Below are 27,546 nucleotides of genomic sequence, written 5' to 3' on the forward strand. Positions count from 1 at the left end.
TGAAATTCCCCACACAACCTCAGCAATGTTGGAGTCAAAAAGCAAGAGAATAACCCATTCTTGGCTCTGGAGATAGCTCAACAGGTAAAACTGCTTGCTGCATAAGGCCGATGACCTGAGTTTGATACCCAGGTCCCACATAAAGGTAAAGATAACAGACTCCACAAAGTTGTCCTCTGACCACCCCATGTGTGAAATGGCACATGCTTCCCCCATAATGAACACATATATGCAAACACGCACAGTAATAACACTTAAAAATATGTCAGAGGGGCTGACAAGATGGTTCAGCAGATAAAGGCACTTGTCACCCACCTGATGAATGAAATGACCTGAGTTCAATCCCTGGGACCCACATGGTGGAAAGAGAACTGACTCACACACGTAATCTGTCTTCTGAAGGCACACATACTGTGTTCTCACCATGCAGTGCACCCACAAATAAATTTGATTTTAAGAAAAGGTAGAGCTAGAGGAAGACTCCTGGTACCAACTTCTAGCTTCTGCATACAGTACACACATGCATATAACACACACAAAACACACCTTTTGCATTTCCTCTTACATCATGGTTTTCAGCACACATATTTGGAGTGAGAGAGGGCCTGAGTCTGATTTCATGTTGTACCACATTCATGCTGAATGGAGGCAAATGTCTCAACATCTCTGAAAAATGGAGCTGGGAATTAACAACGTGGTTTGAAACAATACGAACAGTTTTGCATGTGCACTATACATGCAAAATGTGTCTACAGATCCACTTTCTCGCTGACTGGTTGTGTAATGGAAACCAATAACCCTGTTTGTGGTCTGATGGTCCCTTTATGTGTAAACCTTTAAAAAAAAATTGTTCAGGTGGGTAAGCTCCTTCCCCACCAATCCTGAAGGGGAAAAGAACACATCCAGCAGATCTGTACTCAAAATTAAATGTGTAGTCTTAGCCTCAGCATGGAACCATTCCCATTATTTTGTAATGAATCATCTAAGTCCATTTTCCAGATAGCCAGCCAGGTTTGTCTCATGACGAGAATCATTGTTCCAGAACTAAACAGGATGAAACCAAGGACAGCCAGCAGGATCTTAGAGTGTCTGGTAAATGCTGGAACTTCGATGGAAAAAACTCGCAGAAATTATGGTGTATGGGAATCATGAAATGCCACTTCATCATTTTCCTCTTCTACTTTTTTCTTTCTGACCTAATAGTCAGCACCAGCCTGGTCTACAAAGTGAGTTCCAGGACAAGCCAGGGCTGTTACACAAAGAAACCCTGGCTCCGAACTTAGAGAGATCTGCCTGCCTCTGCCTCCTGGGTGCTGGAATTAACAGCGTGACCACCACGCCTGGCTTCAGTAGTGTTATGTTGAAGAAAAGCATACGGGACAACGATGTAGAGAATAATAACCACGTTAATTATAGTTTACGATGGTCAAAGAAGCTCTCAGGCTTAAGCCAAGACCCAAATGAACCTGACATGGGAATAGTTGAAACAAGCGAAGGGTGTTCAAGTTTCTCTCTGGGACTAGGCTGTTTCAAAACTGTTCCATCTCTGTGTAACACATAGTATCACCAACATGTAAAACCTTTCATTTCACGGATGCCTCTAGTTTTGTTGTTATGCCACCACCGAGAATCTGAGGTTGAGTCATGGGAGCAAGGCGACCGCGGTGCCGAGGGTTCAAACCCTGCCTTCCCCTCCCTCGTCCCACCCCGCGGAGTCGGGCAGCGCTTCGGCAGACGGTTTATCCCTCTAACAACGCGACACGGACTTCCAAATGCCAACCACAGGTGGGAAGGCACACGGTGGAAACCCAGTCTCCACCGCTGGCCGCCCCTCGCCCCGCCCCCTCTCCGGGCCGCCCCGCCCCGCCCTCGCCCCGCCCCCAGCCCGGCGTTTCCCGTCACTTCCGCCGTCGCGCCACAGCGCCACGACTTCCGGGTCGCCGAGGCCGCCGCGGGCGGCGCGCAGAGTCGTGTCCGCTGGGGTCCAGTCTATGGAGTCAGTTGGCGCGGCCGGCGGCTCGGAGGCAGGAGGCGGTGTCCGAGTGGGGGCCTCTGCCCCGCCAGGATGTTTCCGGGCTTGGCCGCCGCCGTCGCGGCGCACAGGTGCAGCTGGGCGACGCTGTGCAGGCTCGGTGGCGGCCGGGCAGTGGCCGGCGGCGGCCGCAGCCGGGGTGAGTGACCGGCCGAGGCCGCTGCTGGCCGAGGCCGTTGACCAGCTTGCCCTTCCCCAGTCCAGACCCTGCCGGCCTCGCACGGTCCCCACAGGTGTCCCCGCGAGCAGAGTCGCCGCGGGGGCCAGCGGGCCTGGGGACACCCCGAGGCGGATCCCCAGACCGGACCGGAGAGCTCAGCGCCGATCGCAGTGACCCACGGCGACCCAAACAAGCCGGGGGAAATGGCGGGTCCCACCAGCTTGGAGGGTCCCCTGAGTTCGCCGCCGCAGTTTTACCTGCCGCTTAGGTTGAGTGAGATATTCCTGCGCTGCTGTTTTTCTTACAGTGCCAGCTCCTTTTTCTTAAATGTCCCCCGATCAAAGTGGATGTCCCGTGTGGGTCTTAAGGTCTGAGCTTCTCACAGTTGTCGAATGAGCCCTAGTTTGGGGACCAGAAACCCAAAGAACTGTGCAGTTTCATTGAACAATCCTTTTAGTGAAAACGTCTCCTGAAGCTGTGTATATAAGCCATCCCCCGCCTCGGGTAGCGGGGGGGATTGAGTTTTGATCTTCAGCATTTCTTTCGCAGTCACACTTAAATTGTTCGAGATTTCTAAAATAGCATTAAACCTGTAAGTTCTTTTCCTGTTCACCTCTCTTGTTGCCATAGCTTGACATGTCACAGCTTGATATAGAGGACTCATAGCAGAGCCCAGAAGGAAGGGCACAGGACCAAATCCACCGCCCACCCGATCCCCCAGATCTTTGAGAGTTGCAAAGAGTGTTTACAGAAACGTTTCTCAAACATTCAGGCTTCACACATTTGAGTGGAGGTCGAAAGCTGTTGCTCTTCAGGCTCTTGAGTGGTAAAAACGGTAACAGATTCCTGTGCTGTGCAAATAAGGCAGAATACATTCATATCTTATTTGTAATAAACCTAAAAGCTGGTTTCTAAGACTACAGATTAATTTATTACAATAACACTGGCTTTTAGAGGTTTTTTTTTTTTTTAGTGACAGAAAACTAGCGCTGGAGTTTTCCCCTATTGGCAATATGCTTGATAGTCTTAAGGACAGAATGAATCGTCTGTATATACTCTGTTCTAAAACACCAAGTAAACTTTGGTATATTACACTGAAATTCATATAGTGGCTGCTAAATGTGGTCCACACTGCCCTTTCAGTGTTAGTGAAATGAGCTGAGAGAGTGTAATTTGTCGTTCTTACTCTGTGGCTGTCACCAGGCCTCATCAGTGCAACACAGATAAGAATTGCCCATCTCATCCATTTGAGGGTGACTTGGCATAGTTCTTTAGGATGTTTACTACTACAAAATATTTGCATGTTTTTACACTTAAAACCCTTTTAGATTAAGATGTCACCTTTGTGGAAGTTTTGTTACAGTATTTGAGAGAGCAAGCATAACTGTGGTTAAATTTAAAAATCATGTGGAGAAAGTGCTGTTTAAGTTGGATGCATGCTACAAGAAAAACTATTTGAAGCTCATTTTTTGTTTTGTTTTAGGAGGGGGGAGCCGGTATCCAAAACCAGATGATTTCCTTTCAGAAGAAATAAATTTTAGTTTCTGCTTCTAAAGTGCTTACCTGTCTAGTTAAGGCTTCTAAAGGATAATCAGAGGACAGACCAGGCATGGTGGTACATGCCTTTAGTCCCAGCAGAGGCAGGCGGATCTCTGAGTTTAAGGCCAGCCTGGTCTACGGAGTGAGTTTCAGGACAGCCAAGGGTACAAAGAGAGACCCTGTCTCAAAAAACAACACAACAAAAAAAGAACAAAGGAAGAAACCACTGACTGATAAAGTTGAGAAACCTCTGTGAAGGCAAAGAAAAAAGAGTTGAGCCACATAATGTAGTTTTTCAGTTTGCTAGCCATATTTTTAAAAATAATTGTATTTTATGTGCATTGATGTTTTGCCTATATGTATGTGTGTGTGTGAGGGTATCAGATCCCCAGGAACTGGAATTACAGACAGGTGTGAGCTGCCAGGTGGGTGCTGGGAATTGAACCTAGATCCTCTGGAAGAGCAGTCAGTGCTCTTAATCCCTGAGCTATCCCTCCAGCCCCTGGTAGCCATATTTTAAAAAGTAAAATAAGATTAATATACTTTAGCTAGTATATTAAAATCTTCTGACATATAATTTTAAAAACACTTGAGCTGTTTTCTCGTTTGTGTTGTCTTCAGAATCCAGTGTGTATTTCACACTTACAGCCCATCAGTTTGGACTAACCACACTCAGTATGTCTATTGGACGGTATAGTTAGTATCTCTAATTTATAAAGAATTTTTACAGACTACTATATATAATAATACAAAAATGGGCAAAGGGAATGAATGAAGCATATAGAATATGCAAATAGAAGTGCAGATACGTTCTACAGACATAAAAATTATAGTTATGTATGTTTAAAGAATTTTACTGCTCACTGCCTGTCCTGCATTGGCTAAATTTTTTTTCTTTTTCTTTTTTTTTTTTTTTTTTTGGTTTTTTGAGACAGGGTTTCTCGGTGTAGCTTTGCGCCTTTCCTGGAGCTCACTTGGTAGCCCAGGCTGGCCTCGAACTCACAGAGATCCACCTGGCTCTGCCTCCCGAGTGCTGGGATTAAAGGCATGCGCCACCACCGCCCGGCAAATTTTTTTTTCTTTAAAGGCCTATGAGAACCAGTCATACAAGTAGAGGGCATTTCTTTTTTTTAAGGATCTATTTATTTATTTATTTATTTATTTATTTATTTATTTATTTATTTATTTATTTATTTATCTATCACGTACACAGACCAGAAGAGGGCGCTAGATCTCACTACAGATGGTTGTGAGCCACCATGTGGTTGCTGGGAATTAAACTCAGGACCTCTCAAAGAACAGCCAGTGCTCTTAACCACTGAGCCATCTCTCCAGCCCCACATTGGCTAAATTTTCTCTTTTTCTGTCTAAAGATATGTGTGTGTGTGTGTGTGTGTGTGTGTGTGTGTGTAAGTATATGCACACGTATGTGTGGGTATGTGTACTTGAGTGCACATGGAAGGCAACAGAGGGCATTGAATCACTTGGAGCTTGAATTACTGGCATTTGCAGTACTTAGCTGCTGAGCCATTTTTCAGCCCCTTCAGATTTTCCTACTGATGATATGATATCCTTTATGGGAGATGCAGGAACTCTGCTGTACTAATTGGCAGCAGAAGTGAACATTGTTCAATAAATACATATTGAAACTCATATTCAGTTCATTACTGTACTAATAAATTAGAAATTTATTTGTAGTTACAGTATTTATATTATATTAGATGTTTTTATTGATTTTACTCTCTACCCCATCTTTTTTTTTTTTTTTTTTTTTTTTTTGGTTTTTCGAGACAGGGTTTCTCTGTGTAGCTTTGCGCCTTTCCTGGAACTCACTTGGTAGCCCAGGCTGGCCTTGAACTCACAGAGATCCCCCTGGCTCTGCCTCCCGAGTGTTGGGAATAAAGGCGTGCGCCACCACCACCCGGCACTACCCCATCTTTTTGAGACAGGGTCTCAACATTTAGCCTAGGCTGACCTGGAACTTATGATCTTCCTGTTTCTGTCCCCACGTCTTGAGATTGCTGGCTGTTTCTACTTTTTCTTAACAAATGTCGAAGTAATTAAGCAAGACAGTAGAGATATAATCCAAGATGTAGTGCAGGGAGTTGTCAGTATGTGCTCTTATTGCCTTGAGGAAAAAAAAAAGGGGGTGGGGTGGGGGAGGGGTGGTTTTTTTCATGCTGAGTGTTCAAACCGTATCAGAAATATTCTCCTGGGCTGGGCTACTCTGTCTTGCTCACACCCTTGCTAGATGAGTAGGCAGGGTTCTCCTGCCGTGTTGGCTACCGGAAAGGATGCGAGTAACCATGGGCTACTGCGTGTTGCTGTTACACAGACTGTCACATATTGTGACGGTGCTGTCAATAAGGTCTTTTAAAAAATAAATTGACTTAAAATTTTTATGTGTATGAGTGTTTGGCCTACATGTTTGTCTGTGTATCACATGTGTGCAGTGCTCATGGAAGCCAGAAGAGGGTATTGGACCCCCTGGAATTGGAATTGTAGAAGATTGTTAGCTGCCATGTGAATACTGGGAATTGAACCTGGGTACTCTGGAAGTGCTCTTAGTCACTGTGCCTTCTCTCTAGATCTTAATGAAGCTCCAGATACCTTATTGATACTTATGCTTTTAGTTTCTTTTTATTGTACACTGGTTTTTGTTTGTTTGCTTGAGATAGGGACTCTATGGCTCTGGCTGTCCTGGAACTTACTATGTAGACCAGGCTAGAACTCACAGAGACCCTACTGCCTCTACCTTTACAAGTGCTGGGATTAAAGGTGTATACCACCACGCCTGGCTATCAAGTACATTTTTAATGATTGAAACCATGTTGAGTTAGTCTCCCTTTTTCACACACATTGTAAGATGGGATTTTTTATTATTAATTTCTAATGAGCTGGGCATGGTGGCATATGCCTTTAGTTCCAGCACTCAGGAGGCAGAACTAGGTGGATCTCTGTGAGTTCCAGGCCAGCCTGGTCTACAAAGCAAGTACCAGAATAGCTAGGGCTTTTACACAGAGAAACTCTTTACACACAGAAAAAAACAAAAACAAAAACCAAAACCCTCGTGAGTTTGGCAGTGTGTGTGTATTCACGCTTGCGTGCACTTGGATGGACATGTACAGGTGTGGAGGCCAGAGGACAACCTTGGTTATCATTCTTCAGTTACCATCCACCTTGGTTTTGTTGTTGTTGTTGTTTGTTTGTTTTAGAAAGGATCTCTCCTGGCGTGGAGCTCCCCATGTGAGTAGACTGGCAGACAGTCCTGGGGATCCTCGTATATCCGCCTCTCCAGCGGATGTCTTGCTTTTTATGTGTGTACTGGTGATTGAACTCAGGTCCTCATGCTTGTAAGCAAGCGCTTCATTGATTAAACTGTCAGCCAGCCCAACTGCTTCATTTTTAAAAAGTTATTATTTTATGTGTGTGCATGCGTGTATGTCTGTGTACTACAATGTGTACCTCGTCCCTGAGGATGCCAGAGAAAGGTGTTGGATCCTCTGGGTCTGGAGTTAACAGTTGGTTGTGAGCTACTATGTAGGTACTAGGAATTGAACCTAGATCCTTTGGAGAACAGCTAGTGTTCTTAACCATTGAGCCATCTTTCCAGCCACGCTACTAATTAGTTTTTAATGTCAGTGCTTTAGAATTTGGAAGGAAGAAACTACCGAAATAGTCTCTTAGGTAAGGAGACTGACTGAAGCCCTAAAATTAGCTAGGAACAAATCCAAACTACAAGATGTCCTTTTGTTGTTTTTTTTTTTTTGTTTTTGTTTTTGTTTTTGCAGATGTGACATACATAACTGAATTGTCAGTTTGTGGGGGAGAAAATAGGTTGGTTATTATTATTATTATTATTATTATTATTATTATTATTAGTCTCAAAGTAAAAGCCAAGAAAATTAGTAGGTGACAAACTAGATTGGAGATGAGCAAGCAGTGGATACTAGCAGTGGCTATCAGGAGCCCCAGAAGCACTCTAACAGTAAAATAAAAGCTGAGATTTGTCACTCGGTCCAGTTGTTGTGACTAAACCGGTTAGATCCCAGGAGTTCTACAACTTAGATGAAAACAGCCCTTAGGTACGCAGCAATGAGAAACCCTGTAGCACGAATCTGAAAAGATCTTATTAATAAAATCAAACCTGAAGCTGGTATTGGGGTGAAGGCTGGAAGATCAGAGAAACAGAACCAGCCACAGCTTCCTCACCTCACCAACTCCTCCGCTGATCCTGTTTCCTCAGACTGGAAGCCTCTGTCTGAGTCCTCATCGAAATGGATCTCAGCTGAACTGCTGCTCAAAAGCCTAAAAGCTTAACCAGGTTCTAGTTCCTGGTTTTCACGCCTTATATACCTTTCTGCTTTCTGCCATCACTTCCTGGGATTAAAGGCGTGTGTCACCATGCCTGGCTGTTTCCAGTGTGGCTTTGAACTCACAGAGATCCAGATGGATCTCTGGCTCCAGAATGCTAGGATTAAAGGTGTGTGTGCCACCATTTTCTGGCCTCTATGTCTGTCTAGTGCCTGTTCTGTTCTCTGACCCCAGATAAGTTTATTATGGTGCACAATATATTGGGGAACACAATATCACCTGTTCAAGTAGAGCAGTGTCAGACTAAAGACTGATGTTCCATATGTAACTAACCTTAGATATCACCTTAAAGAAAGGGTGTTAAGATTGGAAATCTGTTTTACTATAATTCTGCCAGCAGGAATTAATATATTCAGCACTACATCCCACAGTGATTGATTATATTTTCTGCTGCCGTGTTAGGTTTTATATTAGTTTTATTGAGTCAGATGTGGACCTGTGTAGTTTTGCCCTATAAGCAGTTTTCAGTTGTGTATTAGTGTCAAAATATACCAAAAGCTGGCATTCTATTGAAATTAAAAAAATTATGGTTGTTTCCAAACAGCTAGCAGGGGAGCTGTCTAAGATAACTGTATTTTAGAAGGATTTGAAGAGACCTCTACTGGCCAAAATAAGACCATTTGAGCATTACTTAAGACAGTGACTGAGATGGATTGAAATATACAGCAAATCCTATTGAAATCTGGAATTATATTGAAATGTGCAAGCTAAAACCATGCCACCTCTGCAGCATGCTAGGCAATGCACTTATTATTTTGAGAATTGGTTCATAAAAGGGAAGAATTAAACACTGAGCCAGACTTAAGCTGTACTACTGAATAACCACAGAGTGGGAATTTCCTGTGTAAAGGTATTCTGACTGAGTGGAGAAGTAATAAAATTGGACTACTACAATTTTAAAGCTGCCTAATGAGTAAATGTATCTAGCATTGAATAGCAGTAGACATTGTCATAAATAAAGGGACAACTGGATATTAAGTGAGTTTTTTCTTTTACTGGGCTGGTCAAGGTCCAGCGCTCTGCCACTGAGGAACAGTCTCAGCCCACAACAGCCAGGCTGCAAAGAGGTTTCATCACTACTTACTTCCAAGGTGTTCTGCACATACAGCTGAGTTCAGAAAAGGCCATCTCACACACACTGACTTGTGGGACAGAAGATAGGTTAAATACCACCATGGGAGTTCAGTCAGTAAAGCCCACACTGGAAAACTGCCAGGCAGAAATTCAGACAAACAACTTAGTTTATTCAATATTTAAAGAATGCGAATTGAAAAAAAAAAGGCATTGTATAGCTTTAAAATGCTTAAAAGAGATCTCAGGCACAGTATGGGTCTGATCACATAGAAATGAAAAATCATGTTTATGACAATTGTCATAGACTTTTTCTTTTGTAGAGAATTATTTATTATTGTTGTGTGGCTGTGTCTGATGTGCATTTGGAGGTATAAGAACACACATGTTGGGGCTGGAGAGATGGCTCAGAGGTTAAGAGCACTGACTGCTCTTCCAGAGGTCCTGAGTTCAATTCCCAGCAACCACACGGTGGCTCACAACCATCTGTAATGAGATCTGGTGCCCTCTTCTGGCCTGCAGGCATACATGTAGGCAGAACACTGTATACATGATAATAAATTAAAAAACAGAAGAGCACACATGTCATGGCACACTTGTGGAGGTCAGAAGACAACACTCTGGGGTTGGTTCTTAGTGCTTTGCTCCATTGAGCCCTCTCATCTACTTGGACCCTCCCCGCCACCCCCCCCCCCCAGATTTGCTGTTTTAGGGATAATAAGTGTGCTAAAATTTAATAAGCTTAGGCAGTTTGTTGTTTTAACATATTTGAGATGTTTTTTAGGAAAACACAAATTATCGCTATAGGCAAGTTTGACTTTACCAGTTGTGCTGAAATTTATTTTCCTCAGTCAGCAGGAAAGGCAAACTAGATCCCAGGGTATAGGATTTCTCCGCACTCCCTCCTTTCTCATTATCCCTTAACCATGCAGCCTTGGCTGGCCTGGAATTTGGTATGTAGACCAGGCTGGCCTCTGCCTCCCCAAGTGTTGGGATAAGTAGCATGCTCTCATATGTCCTTAAGTCCCCTTCCTATTTCCTTAGTCTTCTTACTCTGCCTTAAGAATACCCACCGGTGGCCACAGTGAAGATGTGTTTGGTAGGTTATGTGTCTCAATGTGCAGGAATCCTCTACTGTTATTTTCTCGGCTTTTAGAAGTAGATGCTTATAACCAAAACCATATTGGACTCTTAGTGATTTACTAGATAGACAAAGGAATAAATTGGCATCAGGGGGTTTCCCCAAAATCATTGCTTTGGAAATTCAGTTTTCAGCAATGAGACATCGTACCCCTCCAACACCATGGTGCTGAGGATGGAAGGTAAGGTCCTGTCTCTGAGCTATGTCCTCCACCCAAGGGTCAGCTCTTCAGTGCCCACTTATGCTCACCACCCGTGTAAAAACTGGGTTTTCTCTGGTGACACGCTTGGTTTCATATAAAACCTTAGAAATGATACTTTTTATTGAAATATTCTTGAGTTCTTTGGAAAGCTGGACTTCTGAGATAGAGGAGATAGAGGTTCGTTTTTCTGTGTCTTCAGTGCAGTGGGGAGTCTCTCTAAAGCCACTGTCAACCCAGATGCGGCAGCTCACAGGCTGTGTGTCTCCTGTTCTTCTCTCAGTTACAGTCCTCATGTGCTGGGCAGTCACCAAACGGTGATCGAATTAGCTGATTAAAAATCGGACAACAGGGCTCTCCACTAATAGGATTCATTTATTGATCATGACATGAGAGGACTGCATTCCAGCTCACAGAAAAAAGACATGGAATAATTCTGAGCAGGAAGCCCTCATGACTATCCCTCACCCAGAGTCTGCCATCTATACATTATGCCAGCATGCAAAATAAGAGAGTCGTTGTGGCCAGGCACCTGTGGCGCACACCTTTGAGCCCATCACTCAGGAGGCAGAGCCAGGCGGATCTCTGTGAGTTTGAGGCCAGCCTGGTCTACAGAGCAAAATCCAGGATAGGCACCAAAACTACACAGAGAAACCCTGTCTGGAAAAACCAAAAAGAAAAAAAAAGAGAGAGAGAGTATCTACTATATACAATGTACCACCTTTTGGAATAACTGAATGAGCATTTTGTTTTTTGTTTTTGTTTTTGTTTTTGTTTTTGTTTTTTTTGTGTGTGTGTGTGTACATTTGGAAACTATATGTATATACATATAGTTTCCATATCAATATAAATTAGGTAAATGTTGAAGTATTTGATTCTTATATCACTAAGGAAATGTCTCAAGTCAAGCATTTGGTTTGTTAACTGTATATTTGAGAGTTGTTTTGAAATTAAAGTGATTTTTTTTTTCCTCTTAGGAAAAAATTTAATGACATTTGGAAGCTTTACATACATGGTTCCCAACAGTCACCCACATGTCTGTACTCTAAATAGAGTCAAGTTGTACTCTACAGATGTCTACAAAGGAGGGCAGGGATCACAGACTCCAAGAGCTGAGAAAGTCCCAACACTCAAGGAAACAGGTATGTATAAACAGAATTAAAATTTCCTGTATATTGGAAGAGTATAAAATTATTTGCTTCTTGAATAATAGAACTTGCTTCTAAAACTGTCTGGACTGGTGTGTGCGTGCGTGTGTGTGTGTGTGTGTGTGTGTGTGTGTGTGTGTGTGTGTGTGCACATGTGGAGCTAAGAGGACAACTTTGTGAGGTTGGTACTTCTTCCATCTTTCTGTGAGTGTGAAGGATCAAACCTGGCTCACCAGACTTGCGTAAAAAGTGCTTTTATTCACTGAGTGTTTCATAAACCCATCAGCTTTTTTTTTTTTTTTTAAATATACTTTATTTTGAGACAAGATTACGTTTCCCAGGCTGGCCCTTGAGCTCACAGCAAGAGTCTGCAGCCAGGCTCTCTGCTTCCCAGACAGGAGGAAGAGCTGGGTGGGGAACAAGATGTGGCACCTGTTTGATGTAAACTCATTTGCCAGGTGAGATGTCATGCCACTGGCAAATGCTCAGGGTGGGGGTGACGGTCTCACAGAGCTTGTCCCAGTAAGGTGTCTGTTAGTATCTATGAGGAGGCCTGAGCAGAGGCTGGATTTGTTGTTAAAATTTTGGAGGCTGGCTTGTTGCAAAATGGCAAATAGGTTGCAAAGGAGGGAACCTGAAATGCAAGTAAGTATTTAGCTATATGAATGACAGGGCTTTTTTCTGTTTATTATTTTATGAGCATTGATTGGTGTTTTGCCTGCATGCATGTCTGTGTGAGGGTGTCAGATCCCTGCGAACTTGAGTTAGAGACAGGTAAGCTGCCATGTGGGTGCTAGGAGTTGAACCTGGGTCTTTTGGAAGAGAGCCAGTGCTCTTAACCACTGAGCCATCTCTCCAGCTCCACTGTTTGTTTGTTTTTAATCCAGGGCCTTGCACATCATAGGCAGTTGCTAATATTGAGCTACATCTAGTATCAACAACACTTTTTAAAAGGAATACGTGAACTAATTAGAACTTGGTAATTGAGTTAATAAAGGAGAGGGTCATATACAGAACAATGCCAATTGTGTAAATGATTTCATTGATTTCTAAAATTGCAAATATCAGGCCAGCAAGATGGCTCAGTAGGTAAAGATACTTGCTCCATGAACCTGAGTTCAGTCCCCATAATCCAGGCAGAGTTAGAAGGAAAGATCCAAGTACAGAGTCATTCTTGGACTTCTACACATGTGCTGTGGCATGTGCCCCTCCTGTCTCTCATACACACATGCAAACACAAATAATGAAATGAAGTTTTAAAAATTCCAAAGTGAGAGGATATATAAGATTATTTGGTTTTGGACGTCTGACCCTTAGGTATCCATTGGATATCTTAACAGACAGTGACTAGTTAAGTGGTTGATTATGCCATGAATCTGCAAGCCCACTGGTTCGTAACTGCTAGTCTACTTTGAGACATCCTCTTTCCTTAGCTGGATTACGGCAGCAGTTGTCTCCCTGGGAGCCCTGGGTCTTAGTTACTGTTCTATTGCTATGAAGAGACCATGACCAAGGTAACTCATAAAAGAAGGCATTTAACTGGGAGCTTACTTATAGTTTCAGAGGGTGGAGAGTGTGGTGACAGGCAGGCATGGTGCTAGAGAAGTTACTGAGAGCTACATTCTGATCAATAGGCAGAGAGAGAGAGAGAGGGGGAGGGGGAGAGAGGGAGAGAGAGACTGGGCCTTTGAAACCTCAAAGCCAACCCCTCCAACCTTCTTCAACAAGGCCATACCTAATCCTTCCTAAACAGTTCATCAGTTGGAGGGGGGGGGGGCAAGCATTCAAATATGTGAGCCTGTGAGGGGCATTTTTATTCAAACCACAACAACCTGCTTCTACTCTTTGCTTCTGTACCTGTTTTCCAGATAGCCAAAATGGTCTTTAAAAATCAGATTATATCACTTCCTTTTAGAGCTTCCCCTTGACTTCCATTTATCCTCAGAACAAAATTTACTCAAATAAAAAATTCAGTATCTTCCCTCTCAAAGTCTGCCATTGTGATGTCTGTTCTTGGTTGTCAACTTGACTACATTTGGAATTAACTAAAACCCAAATGACTGGGCATGCCTGTGAGGACTTTTTCATAATTAAATCATTTGAAGTGGGAAGACCCACTTCTAATTAGGGTCTTTGAGGTGGGAAGATACACCTTTATGCATGCATGTATGTATGTGTGTCTGTATTTTTTTGTTTGTTTGTTTGTTTTGAGACAAGGTTTGTCTGTATAACCATGTCTGTTCTGGAACTTACTCTGTTAGACCAGGCTGGCCTGGAACTTGGATATCTGCCTGCCTCTGCCTCCCAAGTGCTGGGATTAAAGGCCTGTGCCACCACTGCCTGACACTGGAAGATATACCTTTACTCCAAATCTTTTGAGGTGGGAAGATCTACCTTAATCTGGGCCACACCTTCTGCTGGCAGCCTATATAAAGGACATGGAAGAAGGAAGCAAGTCCATCCCTTCACTGGCATTAGAGCCTACTTCTTCGGGATTCCAGTGTATACTGAAGACTAGCTGAGCCTGGTCTTCCAACTGCATGGACCAGACACTATGGATTCTTGAACCTTCTGGTGGACAGACAGCCAATGTTAGACTAGATGGAACACAGCCTTTAAGCCATTCTAGTAAATCCTCTGACCTCCACATACATGTGTACACTCACATATATGCACATATATACACACAAAATTAATTGATTGATTGAAATTTTTAAGGAATTGGATATTAATAGTTGAAGGAATAAAAAGTGTAGTGAGTCTCTAAGTTCCAGAATTCAGCATGCTTATTACTAAAACACAGTAAAAGAAGAAACAGTTGATAAGATGACATAATTAAGGGCAAAATATATTGTACAGTGGTTTTCTTAGGTAAACATAAACTCAGATAAAAATATTGAATGTTGGTTCCACTATACAGTATCTTTAAAATTGACATCCATGAGTTTGTGTCCTTTTTCTCTGAGGACTGTAATAAAAATTTGAGTTTAATTATCTTATAATAGAAATACATTGTTTATTGACAGTTTTATTTTGGGCTCTTTTTCAAGATTTGCCTAGGCCAAATTAGACCTTGTTAGCTATCAGATAGACACCAAGTAATTGCTTGATTGAAAGATAATTTATATACTTAAGAGTTTGAGATTGACTTTTGAATAATTCAAATCACATGGTGAAGTCAGGAGCAGCTCATTAAGGAGCAGAGGCTTGCTAAGACGTCCTTAAATTTTTAAGGAGCATTCAGATGGTTTGAATTTTAGTAAAATTAGTTTTAATTTTACTAATGACAGCAGATGTGTGGCAAACAGCCAGAATTTGAGCTTAAAACAAATGTCTAGAGGTATTCATGGATAGAATATCTGATTATTTGTGGAAATTATGAAGACTCTATACTAGCAAGTAATGTGAGTTTATTAAGATGGTTGTGGTTTGTAAAATAAGTATTCATGCATGTGTTTGAGCCATTTACAAACCTCCTTGTTTGTGCTTCATAGCATTATATATATAGTAACATCTAGACAGTTCATAATGAGAATATTCACAAGTTTTCATCTGAGAGCAACTTATTTTATGTGCTTTGGTTAAATGATCATTGTGGGAGTAAAGTGGTGTTTCTGAAGCTTTTGACAAATTTTAGTTTAGACAGAATTGCTATAGTCTGAGACCAGCCTGTATTGTACCAGGTCAGAAGCTGTCTCAAACAAAACAAAACAGATTGAAGCTCTAGCTTATATTCCATAGGCATTTAAGAGAGAGAAGACAGAAAAATAATAAGTAATTCATAGAGAGAATGGAGGGCTGAGGAAATTGATCAGAGGATACAGTTTCCCATCAAGTGTGAGGACTTGAGTACAGATCCCCAGAATCCCATAAAGATAGATGCGGTAGACCACCTTTGATCCCAGCATGCCTACAGCACAATGGGAGGTAGAGATGGGTGAATCCAGAAGCTCCTGGGCAGCTTGCAGTAGCAAACAGCAAGAGTGTAGAAGTTGTCCTCTGACCTCCACATGATGCATGTCTATTCTTGTCCTACAGTAACATTGAAATGTGCACATACACCACACAGAGACATCCCACACCTATAATTTTTTTTTTTTTGAGAGAAAATGGCCTTCAGAATTTGAGAAAAACAAGATTCCTTAATTAGAAGTATACTTTGAATCAGTTGGGAATGTTGGCATATGTGTTACATGGATATAATATTACCCAAGTAAGCAGGAAGTGCAGAGCAAGGAATTTCCAAAACTACAGAAATGACAGAGACAGGTGGCTGCCTGGGTAGTCCCACAAGGTTCCTCCGCAACATTGGGACATCCATCTTCGGCCTATGGGCCTAGAATACCTGACAGACTTTTCTTTGAAGCAGGAATTTTGAAAGACTGTCCTACCCTGTCTTGGCAAAGTTCAGCAGTCACCCTCTTTTGTGTCCTGTTTGTCCAATTTGGACAGCATGCTGTCAGTAGTCAAGGCAAGCAGAGTTTCTTGCCTAGTGACTAACTGCCACAATGAAAGTAAACTCCATATGGAGTTTCTTCAGTGTCTATCATCTTCTTTGAAGTAGATTGGTGCTGCCAGGAGTAGACATATTTCACTATCATAAAAAGCCTTATGTTATTAAAATATCTTAAATGTCATATTCTTTAAGTCTCTGAAGTATCTAAAGTATATCTGTTTGACTTTGAAAACATACCTAACATGACTACAAGTTTGATTGTTATAGATGACTAACTACTAACCTGCATTTCTTAATTGTCCTAAATAGTTTGTAATAATAGCTTTCAAAGACTAGAACTTTACATTTTTTATCAGTATACAAAAATCCATACCAATATAAATGAGACTAGTAGTTGCTTTTTAGTTTAGATTCTACCCTTTTTATCCTATCATTCCTATATCTCCTGTTTTTTTCTTTTCAGAAAGAGATCCTTGACTCTAACCTCCTTTGCTTATTTTTTTCCCTGACCATGACCAGTAACAACTTTCAACCAACCCCACCCCAAGCAATGATAAACATCCATAACCCACCAAATGACCAAAACCACCCACCCTACCTCTTGAGATGTGGACGTCATGTTCTTAAAATTACTTCCTGTTGTTTGGGAACAACAGCATCTTTAGGGACCTCTGAGAAAACTGGGATAATGATCAGGTCCTGAGAGAGCTATCTGTAGTTTTTGTTATTGTTGTTGTTGTTCAGTCTCTGTGCAGTGGTAAAGTGCAGAGCTTATCTGAAGTCCTGCCTGGAGTAGTCTGTGAGGTAGGACTATCTCAGCTAAGCCACTTTGAAGTTGTTCAGGATGCAGATTTTTGAAGAAACTGCAACAGAGGCATTCTGAGAGGCTGGATGGATCATCTGGGCTACTTGTCTTCATTGGTGTCTGGTCTTTTTTTTTCTCCTGGAAACACATAAACTTCTTTGTATAAAGGTAACATACATATCTATATTAACACAAGTATGGAATGTGCAGTATGCACAAATTAGCTAAAGATGATTTTCTGTTTTCTGTTTGAGCAGGTATAAGACATTTGTCAACTTGGATTGTATACCCAAACTATAATATAAATCTCCATTGATGCCATATTGAAAGGATGGCATGTAATAATAAGTCATGAGGACTCTGTAGCCAACAAAATTTATCATATCTCATTCAATTCAGAGCTGTTCCCATAGTAGAGGGATAAACATATGTGTCACCTGTCTTGGAGTTTTTCTAGTTTCTTCCTTCATGTCTGCAGCCACAATTTTCAGGTGGTCTCCTCCAGTCAAATTTGATCTTTTTTAATTTTGAAGAAATCCATAGCCTTTCATTTCCTGTGGAAAAAAGACACAACCTCTACCCCAACACAACACATTTCCTGACTTTCACTCTGAAGTTAAGAAATCCTTAAAAATATATAGGCTGGTTTAACTTAGCAGTTTTTTCTACAATCCAATGTCTTTCAGCAGTGTTTGTCCTTTGCTCATAAGCATTCAAAAAATTCAAAGTCAACAAAGCACCATATAGGATCCAGACACCTAGTGTATTTCCCATCCTTACATGGCTTATTTTTATATCACTTTACTCTTTCTTTAAAGACTTCACTGTATTATTTTTAAACTATTTTTATTTCTATGACTGTCTATACCTATTTTCTTTTCTTCAGCATCTAAGCACATTTTAAGCCTATACTGTACCTGTTTTTTCCATCTGGACCTGACCTTTTGCATGCTTGCGGCCTTTCTCTAACTGCGAGTCAAGCCATCAATGGTTGGCTCTACCCTCCTTGGTTGGTCCAGCAGACTACCTGACTGGTTCTGGGCTGCAGCTACTGTTTGCCCTTCCGTGAGAGCTAAGCCTCACAGCCACAGGCATTGGCTGAGCCACGTTTACCAGCCCCAGCTCTAGGAAATTGGTGAGCCCACATTGCAGCAGACTTTCTACCTAGTGCCAAGTAGCTTGCCAGCAACTGCACAGCAGGGCCTCTTAAAGGAGCCACTCCTCCCTCCACACACAAGCACTGTGACTGCCTAGAGACTGCATTTACCAGGAAGCCATGTCCAGCTCTATGTTGGGGACTTTTTTTTTCCGGCTTTCTCAGGCCCTATGTGGATATACATGGTCTCCACATTGGGCACCCAATGATGTTTGTCAGTTTAGCAGCTGTACATGAGTCTACTTAATTACCATCTGCTGTCCCACAGCCCCGCAGTCAGTGACCCACTTGCTACTCAGGCCACAGCCTGGAAGGACTTCTGGTCCCACAACCCTGGCTCTGCCATGGCTATGATGGGTAGGTTTTAATAAATCTCTATTGTTCTAGTTATCAACAAAGACTTGGGAGTCAGATATTGGGGTGAAAACCTGCTAGATCAGAGAGGCCAAGAAGCAATCATCTGACCTTCCTTTTTGGCCAGAAACCCAGCAAGAGACGAGTCTCTCTGCTCTTCTGAAACTAAAAAGTTCTGAACTCCAAGTCCCACCCTTTAATCCTGTGCATCTCTCCATATTCCTGGCTCCTCCAGACTCTCTGTAGGTATTTCTGACTTCACCCCTGAACCAAGGTTGATTTATTTAATCAACACAAATGCAAACTTGGGGTTTACAGTGTGATCGAATATCCCGCAACAAGTACATTTGGACTATTGAGCAGGATAAGAAAGAGAATCCATCTAGACATCTAGAGAAACCAGAGTGGAAAACCAGACCAAGCAACAGTTCTACTTAAGAGCTGCCCAACAGAGAAACCAGAATGCTGTGAGTCTAGTTGTTGCTCATTTGAAATAAACGTTTTATATCAGCAGTATGCAGAAAACCATGGGAATGCTCCTTGGGAGTGATAGCTTTGAAATCATGAGAGGAAAACTGAACATTACTCTGTAATTTCATGCTGATTTAAAGGTGAAAATAAGCATGTTATTATGCATAAAAGTGGATGTTACAAACTAGCCCACTCAGACTTAAGAACATTGTTAAATTAGACATTTCCTTAAGTTGCAAAATAAACTCAGGGGAATCAGAATATGATAGATAAAATAGTGAAGAACAAGAAATGTATAAATCATGTTGATAAAATTAAGTATTAATAATAGAAATAATAAATGTTCTTTTGGTATTTAATATTAAAACTTTAATCTAGAGTGGTATGCAAGATTTTTCTTGTTATAGAGTAGAGTGGAGATACTGACTATTCTTTGCAGAGGCTGAAAGGTTTACAGGAAATATTCTATGTATACTAAATTAAAGAATATAAATATAAGTTTATAAATTCCAAACCAGCAGTTGGAGGGTGGGATGGGAGGAACATATGGAAAATCGATTGTCTCTAAGAACGGATGGCAGGAAATGTGAAATACAAAATAAAAGCAAAGAAAAAGGACAGTAACCTGGGAACAAACACCACAATCAAATGGTTGTATCTAATGCTGGGGTATATCATTTAAATGTGCGCATGTTGCAAAGAGGTGGAAACACAGACTTCTTTGTGTTCTGGTCCTCTCCCTGTCAGCTGCCCCAAGACTTGTTTTTGTGCTTTATCTTCTAACTGTACCAGCAGTTTTCCCTTCTTTGAAATACAGTCAGCCCTTCCTTGATTCTGTTCTTTCTCAGCTTCTGCTGAAAACTGATGGTATTCTTTCTCTGTGCTTGCCTCTTCCATTGCCCCATCCTCACTTTTCCACAGAAAGTATTCATCAGGAGGTTCCCATGGCTTTCATGTTGTTAATTACTCAGTATTTGCTGTGAGCTCCTTCGTTTTGCCTCACTGTAAAATACACAGCTGCCTATTTATGAATCAGATATCATTGTAAACATGAAGGCAGTATAGGAAACGATTAACAGAGCACATCGGACCAATAGAAATGTCTTAGGTTTCGATCCTGAGTGTTTCCAGGGTAAAATATCAGCTGTGCAGTTATAGGACCTCTTTACCTGTTTGCTCATAAAAAGGAAATCTAGCTTCTCTCTGCTTCAGTTTCTTCGTAATAATACCTATGCCAAAGTGATTTTGTGGGAACTAAATATAGTAGGCCACTTAAGTACGTTGGATAATGCACGGCACCAGTTAAATGCTGAGTAGATACTGTCTATAATCAAGCTATGATTAAAATATGGAATCCTCTCACTGAATGAAGTCATAGTAAAGAAAATGTTTTAAGGGTGAATGAAGTTTTTATTGCAAAATATATTTTATATTTATGCATTTATATTTATATATTTTATGTATCTTTAATAATTTAAATTATTAACTTTAAATACATATGTTACTATATGTGTTATATATTTATACATTGTAATATTATTTTAAAGTTAAAAGTAAAATTAGAATCTTGGAGTTCACTAACCGGCCAAAGAACTTTTTGATAGCATCTGTCTCTGATTAGTGTTTACCATGTGTATCCAGGTCATTATCCTGAAGTTTGCTGCTTTAGTGCCTTGGTTTAAAATCACAAACAAGGGGTTAGGGATTTAGCTCAGTGGTAGAGCAAGTGCAAGGCCCTGGGTTCGGCCCTCAGCTCGGGGTGTGTGTGTGTGTGTGTGTGTGTGTGTGTGTGTGTGTGTGTGTGTGTGTGTGGTAAAAACACAAACAAGTGAGCTGAGGTATCAGGTGGCTTCACAGCCTTACCTCCAGTTCCGGGGGATCTGATGCCCTCTTCTGGCTTCCACAGGCTCCTGCATGCGTGTGGTGTTTATGAACTCACGTAGGCATACACATCACATAATTAACAAATACATCTTGGAAAAGGGAGGTGAAGGGAATAGCTTAGCGTATTTGTGTATTCTAAATTACTTAGTCTGTTTTTTGAACTTTGTTGCGATAGCTTTATGTGTATTTGAGATTTTGTTTGTTTGTATTTTCATTAAGATTTTTTCTAGATTTATCCTGACAATTGGTGTATTGGTGTGGTTGGTATTTTCAAAGAGATAATTATAGCAATACTGTGAGGGCTGTTTGTTGCATGAATTAAAGAAGTTGACACAACAATAGTATTCAGCTCACAGTGAGCACTTAAAGATAGCCATTATTATGTTTCTCACCACTGTGTATAAAATGACCAATGAATGTAACATTCATAGTCTGTCCTTTTGCTGCTGGGCATTTTGTTGTTTGCAGTTTTTGAAACAGAGCGGAGTATTGCCGTGAATACCACACTCTTCTCTTCTGTTGCTCTTGTGCAAGGATTTTTTAGCTCTATTGATCTGGAAGAATGACTGGGTCATAATTTTGATAGTTGCTTGTGCCTGTTGCCACCAGCAGCCATATTCCCATCCTTCCACACCTTTACCTAAGTTGGGTGTTGTGGTTTTTCGTTTTCCCTAGTGTAATGGTTGTAGATTGGAATTCTTTGGTTTCATTTGGATTCAGTTAATGAAATAATCACCTTTTCATACATCTAATGGTAATGCATAATTGTTTTTCTATGTGTGTTTGTTTTAAAGCTTGTTTTAAGGAATTTTTTTTTTCTTTTTGGTTTTTCAAGACAGGGTTTCTCTGTGTAGTTTTGGTGCCTATCCTGGATCTCGCTCTGTAGACCAGGCTGGTCTCGAACTCACAGAGATCCGCCTGCCTCTGCCTCCCGAGTGCTGGCATTAAAGGCGTGCGCCACCATCTCCCAGCCCTTGTTTTCCTATTTTAAATGCACCTACACTATCAGTATTAGATGGAACACATCAGTGCTTTGTCTTACCCTTTAAAACAAGTCCTTGACAGTTTTCTGAAAGGCTTTGGCGTGTGTGCAGATGCTGAGTTTACTGAATGCTTTGTCTCTAGTTCTTGACATGATTCCATGCCTTTTCTCCTGTAGTTCATTAATGAGGGGATAAATAGCTTATGTGAAGTTTGACACCTTTATGTTTTATAGAGTGAATTCAAATAGTTTGTGATAATATGATCATTGTTATACATTGTAATAAGTTACAGTTTTATTGGAAAACTTCAATGTAAACTTGTTTTAATAAACTTTGCAGCAGAAAATATAGGCGCAGAACTCAAAGCTCCACTTAAACAAGATCCTCTCCAAGTAAGAGGTAAATATATTTTATTTGATGTTTTAGTATGTGGGTATATATACACATATAGAATTTATGTAGAGGTCTTTAATGTTATTCTAAGAACGTAGTTATAGTTTGCTTTTATTTAGCTAGATTGGCCATAAATTTTTTATCCTATTTGTATGCTACTTTACGCTGAAGTTTATTTTTCATTTTGATGACAAATATTTTAAAAGTGTAAGGAACCAAAATCTTCAGTTTGTTTTATTATTTGTAGAAAAGTAATGTTGTTAAAGAACAAGAGGCCAATACCTTGAGCTGTAGTGTGCTTAAATTCCGATGGAGTTTGGCTGTTAGTTCATGAAGTCAGGAGGTCTGTGCAGTGTGCCGCACTGTGGCGTCAGACGAAACAGGCTCCATTTCGGCTCTCACACTTACCAGCTGTCTAATCCAAGGCAACTTATTTAACCCTCTGACATTTCGCTTACTTCTCCATAAGATGGTAAAAAATAAAACTTACTCATCAGGGGGTCTTTGAAGATTACACGTGCAAATAGTTAAGTAATCAAGAGTCATCAGCATTTGGACTGTGTGCGTGTGACTTGCCTGTGATTGCAGCCTGTCAGAGGCTGGGGCGGGATCCCAAGTTACGTGGTGAAACCTTCTTTCCATTAAAAAAAATAGTGCTGGGATAGCAGTGACCACTGCCTCCATCATCCATAATCTGGACTGGGATAGGCCAGCAGGAATTACTAGCTGTCTTGAAGGATTTTTTTTTTTTTTTTTTAAATAAATCCTTTTAAGGAGAGATATAATTTTCCTTTTAGTACTAGGATAGCTCATAGCCAGCTTTTTGGTTTTAGAATGATGGAAATAAAGTTTCTTGGAGATTTGAAATTCAGGCAGAAAGTAACCTGAATGCCTTCATATATTTCTTCTAATAAAGTTTTGGGTTTTGTATTAAACTTCATTCTTGAATTGTTCTTAGTAAGATGTATTGTGCATTTAATTTTAGTGCTGATGTATTATTGTTTTCAGAGGGTTGTTGGTTTTTTTTAACCCACAGAAATGAGTCATTTTAGATTTAATTTTGCTCTTTCAATTTGGAAGTAAAATAGAAAACTAGGATTGAGAGATAGCATCTGATATGGAGAGAATAGGTGACAGTTTAATGCAGAACACAAGCTTCTGTTGTCTTAATACGGTTCAGATGTTTGTATAGTTATGTACGTCATGTGACAGAAAGTCTTACTCTGTATGCTTTATTTTTTTGTTGTGGTTGTTTTTGGAATTTTTGTTTGTTTGTTTGTTTTTTGAGATGGAGTTTCTCTGGGTAACAGTCCTGGCTGTCCTGGAACTTGCTTTGTAGGCCAGGCTGGCCTCAGATCCACCTGCCTCTGCCTCCCAAGTGCTGGGATTAAAGGCATGTGCCACCCTGCTTACATGCTTTATTGATATAGAGAGGTTGTATATAATTTTATAACTCACAAACTATAATCTGTATCATATTTTTGTGTCTGGCAGTTTGATACCCAACAGTTAGACAGTAGTTTAGTAGAAGGCAATATTTTCCTATAATTTGTAAACTTTCTGCCATTTTTGATTGATAGAAGTATTTCTTAGTTCTCTTCAGTCTTCTTGTGTGAAATTATCCATTGGCCTTAAGTTTTTTTTAACAAGAAATGTTACTTAATGACCTAGAAAACATATAGATTATTATATATAAGGGAATCAAAACATTTTACTTAATGACCTAGAAAACATATAGATTATTATATATGGGAGTCAAAACATTTTATTAAAGTTCCTATTCTATATTCAGTATCCTTTATTACTTTCTGTTTTGACTGTTCATGAATTCTGGTTTCACTCCACAGTTTATAAAACACTGAACTATTCTGTAATTTTTATTGAAATCTCATTTGTACACAGACCCAAAGCAACTTAAATTGTTTTAATGCATTAGACAGAACAGTACTGATACAAGGTGTCTACTAGATAAAGGTTGGTATTTTAGCATCAATTAGAGTTGAACTGTAGAGATAAAAGCTAGATGTATGATTCATCCTATACTGGGGGAGATATTTCTTTTTTCTCAATACCATCTTATACATCAAGAAAAAATAACAACTGTGAAATTCAACAAGTATTCACTTTCCAGTAGGACTTTCAGTGTGCATACTTATGTATTTCTTTATGTTTCTGGTTTAGTCAAAGCGGTCCTTAAGAAAAGTGAGTATGGATCAAAATACACTAAGAATAATTTCATCACTGGAGTAAGAGCAATAAATGAGTTCTGTCTTAAATCCAGGTACAGTAATTTCTTTCAATGTAGTACTCTGCAAATAATGTGGCCCTTTGTCTTTTTATTAATTTTCAAAATTAGCATGAAGATAATTGCTTATTGCTGTCACAAAATTTCTATAAGACAATCAGTGACTACATACAAAATAATGATCTAATATATTTAGTGATCTAAATATAAAATAACTCTAATAGTGACTTGATGAAAATAGAAACCTTTCAGAATTTAAGAGAAAGAAAAGTGATTATAAGTGTGACTTAGACATTTTTAACTTGTGGAAATTTAATTAATTGTGCTTGTGTATGCATGTGGGTGCATGCTATGGTGCATGTGTGGAGGTCAGAGGAAAACTTGTGGGTCTGAGGGACCCAACTCAGGCCATTAGGCTTGCCAGCAAAGACCTTTACCTGCTGAGCCATCTTGCTGACACTTAATTTAAAATCTTAAATAGAAAAGCGGTACTCGTGTATATTCTAATTCTTATGTATCTTAAAAGTGCCAGTGGTTATACCCATAGTACAAGTCTCAATGTGGGAGTTGCAACTGCCAACCAAGTAGTGATCAGGCTGACTGTGAAGTTTCTGATGAGATCCCGTGCGTTCAGGGTTATAGGTGTGGGAGTGGAGTCTATGTGGTGTTCTTCATCACCTGACTGTGAAGTTTCTGATGAGATCCCGTGCATTCAGGGTTGTAGGTGTGGGAGTGGAGTCGATGTGGTGTTCTTCTATGTAATCTATAGTGTTATTCATCAGCGATTATTATTATTTTACTGTATCCAGACTATTTTTTAATATTAAAAATGCCGTCTTCAAACTGATGTTTAGAACTGTACAGGTCCTTTCTTTCAAGATGGGGGTCACTGTAATTGTTCACAGTTGTTAATCTATAAGCTATAGGCATTATCTGAATCGTTTCAACACGTTTCTTTCTCCAGTGATTTAGAACAACTTCGAAAAATCAGACGACGAAGTCCCCACAATGATACCGAGTCCTTTACCGTGTTCTTGAGGTCAGACGTGGAAGCAAAGTAAGAGCACGATTCCTTCACGGCTGAGTGCATGCTGCGTTTGGGGCTATAATAACGTTCTCAACAGTCTTCCAAATGACATGTTTCTAAAATGATGTTTGCTTTTTATCTGCACCTTGTCCTTCTTATATGTACTAGCTAAGTAAATATGTCCTCATTTATAAGAACATTGCAGATGAGTTTATTTGAATTGCTTAGATTTGACTCAGAAGTTTAAGTGCTTTTTTAAATAAGCTTCTTATATAGTTACAGTTCATTAATATTTAAATACAATTATAATAAAGTACTTTAAAATGCTTCTTGGTGGTGACCATGCGTGTATGTATACACAGAGCTTTGGAAGTTTGGGGAAGCCCTGAAGCTCTTGCCAGAGAGAAAAAATTGCGTAAAGAAGCAGAAATAGAATACAGAGAACGTAAGTATTTTTCATTTAATTTAAGTCTAGGTTTGTAACATCTAGGAAAGAACTGTGCCCCCATAGCTGCCTAGTCTCTAGTGTTTGCGCGTCAGGGTTTGACTTGATCGCTCCAGCAAGTACCAGTTTTCACTGTGGGAATTATTTCAAAAAAACAGAATCAGTTTGGTTTTTCTTGATAACTTTCTAAGCTGACAAGAGGAAGTGAAAAAACACTTTTTGTAGTTTCTGCTGAACAGTACTGGAAACACTTTGGATCTGATTTAAAGATTACCATTATGAAAGTGATAGTTACGACTTTGTTATAGAGAGTATTGATTCAGCCACCACATTCATTCATTCATTCATTCAGCAAGTGTTTATCAAAGTCAGGCATGAGTAAGAAACTCTCCTTCAACTACAGACACAGTGAGGCTCTCAGAGAGCTGAGTTTAGTGGTTTGGAGTTTAGGTTTAGGGCACTGGAAGATTTATTTTTTTACATGGTTTCAGTTATATAAATGTATTTATTGATGCCAAAAGTATATGTATTTATGACTCAAAAAGAATGCAGTTTGATTTCCCAATACTCCCAAACAAATATAGAAATATAGAGTGCTTTCTTTCTTTTTTGTAATACTTTTATATTCCTTCCTAGAGATAACAGTTATTGATAGATATTCCTTTCAGAATATTTCCAGTACACTTTAAAATTTACATATATACTCTTTAAAAGATTATTTTATGTATTTGTATGTGTGCATGTCTTTGTGAGTATATGCATATGTGTGTGCAGGTGCCCCCAGAGTCCTGAAGAAGGCATCCAGTCCCTTGGTGTTGGAATTATAGGCATTTGTGAGCTCCCCGACATGGGTGATAGTGCTGGGATCCAAACTCTGGTTCTCATGATTGAGCAGCAAGCTCTTTTAACTGCTGGGCCATCTCTCCAGCAGCCTGTACACACACGTTTTAACATAATATAAATGGGAAGGTACCGTGCATATACATATACTTGTACATCTTGTTCTTCATAGATACCAGTGTAATCCTGCTTTTCCATGTCTGTGGAAAGAAACCTCTTGAATACATTCCTTCAGATGAGGGGGATGGTCAGGGTCTCACATAACTCAGGCGAGCCTCAAATTTGCTATGTAGCCAAGGTTAATTTAGAATTCCTGATTCTCCTGTTTACAGCCTTGAATGCTAGGATTACAGGTGTGTGCTACACCTGGCACACATGGTTCTGGGTAATGAACTCTGTACATGGTAACCAAGCACTCTAGTTACTGAGCAGCTACCACCTTAACCATTTAACAGTCTTAAAAAAATAGTTGTATTAATATAGACTGATTAGTAAGGATATATATGACCTAAACTTATCTTCTGATTCCTATAGGGCTGTTTAGAAACCAAAGAATATTAAGAGAATATGGTGATTTCTTGGGAAACACAAAGGTGAGGATATCGTTTTAATTATGCGTACATGTTATTTGACAAACTCAATACAATGTTAAATGTCTATGATCATAATCCAAGAAATTCTAGCAAGTCTTTGATCATAGTCCAACATTTTTCTTGAACACACTGTAATTAACTGAATTAATGTCTATTCATTTCTGTTTAGTTTTCTTGAAATTAAAATTGTGACATGGCTTTCCTAGGATTCTTAAGCATATATAGATAAA

The 27,546-nt window shown here is 40.1% G+C and overlaps 1 protein-coding gene across 1 annotated transcript in view; it reads left to right on the forward strand.

Annotated features, from left to right (window-relative positions):
* The first annotated feature begins 1,920 nt into the window (after nt 1–1,920).
* The window catches only part of Slc30a9 (solute carrier family 30 member 9), a 54,708-nt gene continuing 29,082 nt past the window's right edge, over nt 1,921–27,546 (forward strand). Inside the window, exons 1-7 of the mRNA XM_059275941.1 lie at nt 1,921–2,171; nt 11,494–11,658; nt 22,113–22,172; nt 24,348–24,447; nt 25,376–25,468; nt 25,801–25,883; nt 27,258–27,316. Coding sequence (XP_059131924.1) covers nt 2,066–2,171; nt 11,494–11,658; nt 22,113–22,172; nt 24,348–24,447; nt 25,376–25,468; nt 25,801–25,883; nt 27,258–27,316 — 666 coding nt within the window. The 5' untranslated portion in view covers nt 1,921–2,065. The remainder of the gene's footprint in view (nt 2,172–11,493; nt 11,659–22,112; nt 22,173–24,347; nt 24,448–25,375; nt 25,469–25,800; nt 25,884–27,257; nt 27,317–27,546) is intronic.

This window comes from Peromyscus eremicus, chromosome 10 (assembly GCF_949786415.1).
Source record: "Peromyscus eremicus chromosome 10, PerEre_H2_v1, whole genome shotgun sequence".
NCBI lineage: Eukaryota > Metazoa > Chordata > Mammalia > Rodentia > Cricetidae > Peromyscus > Peromyscus eremicus.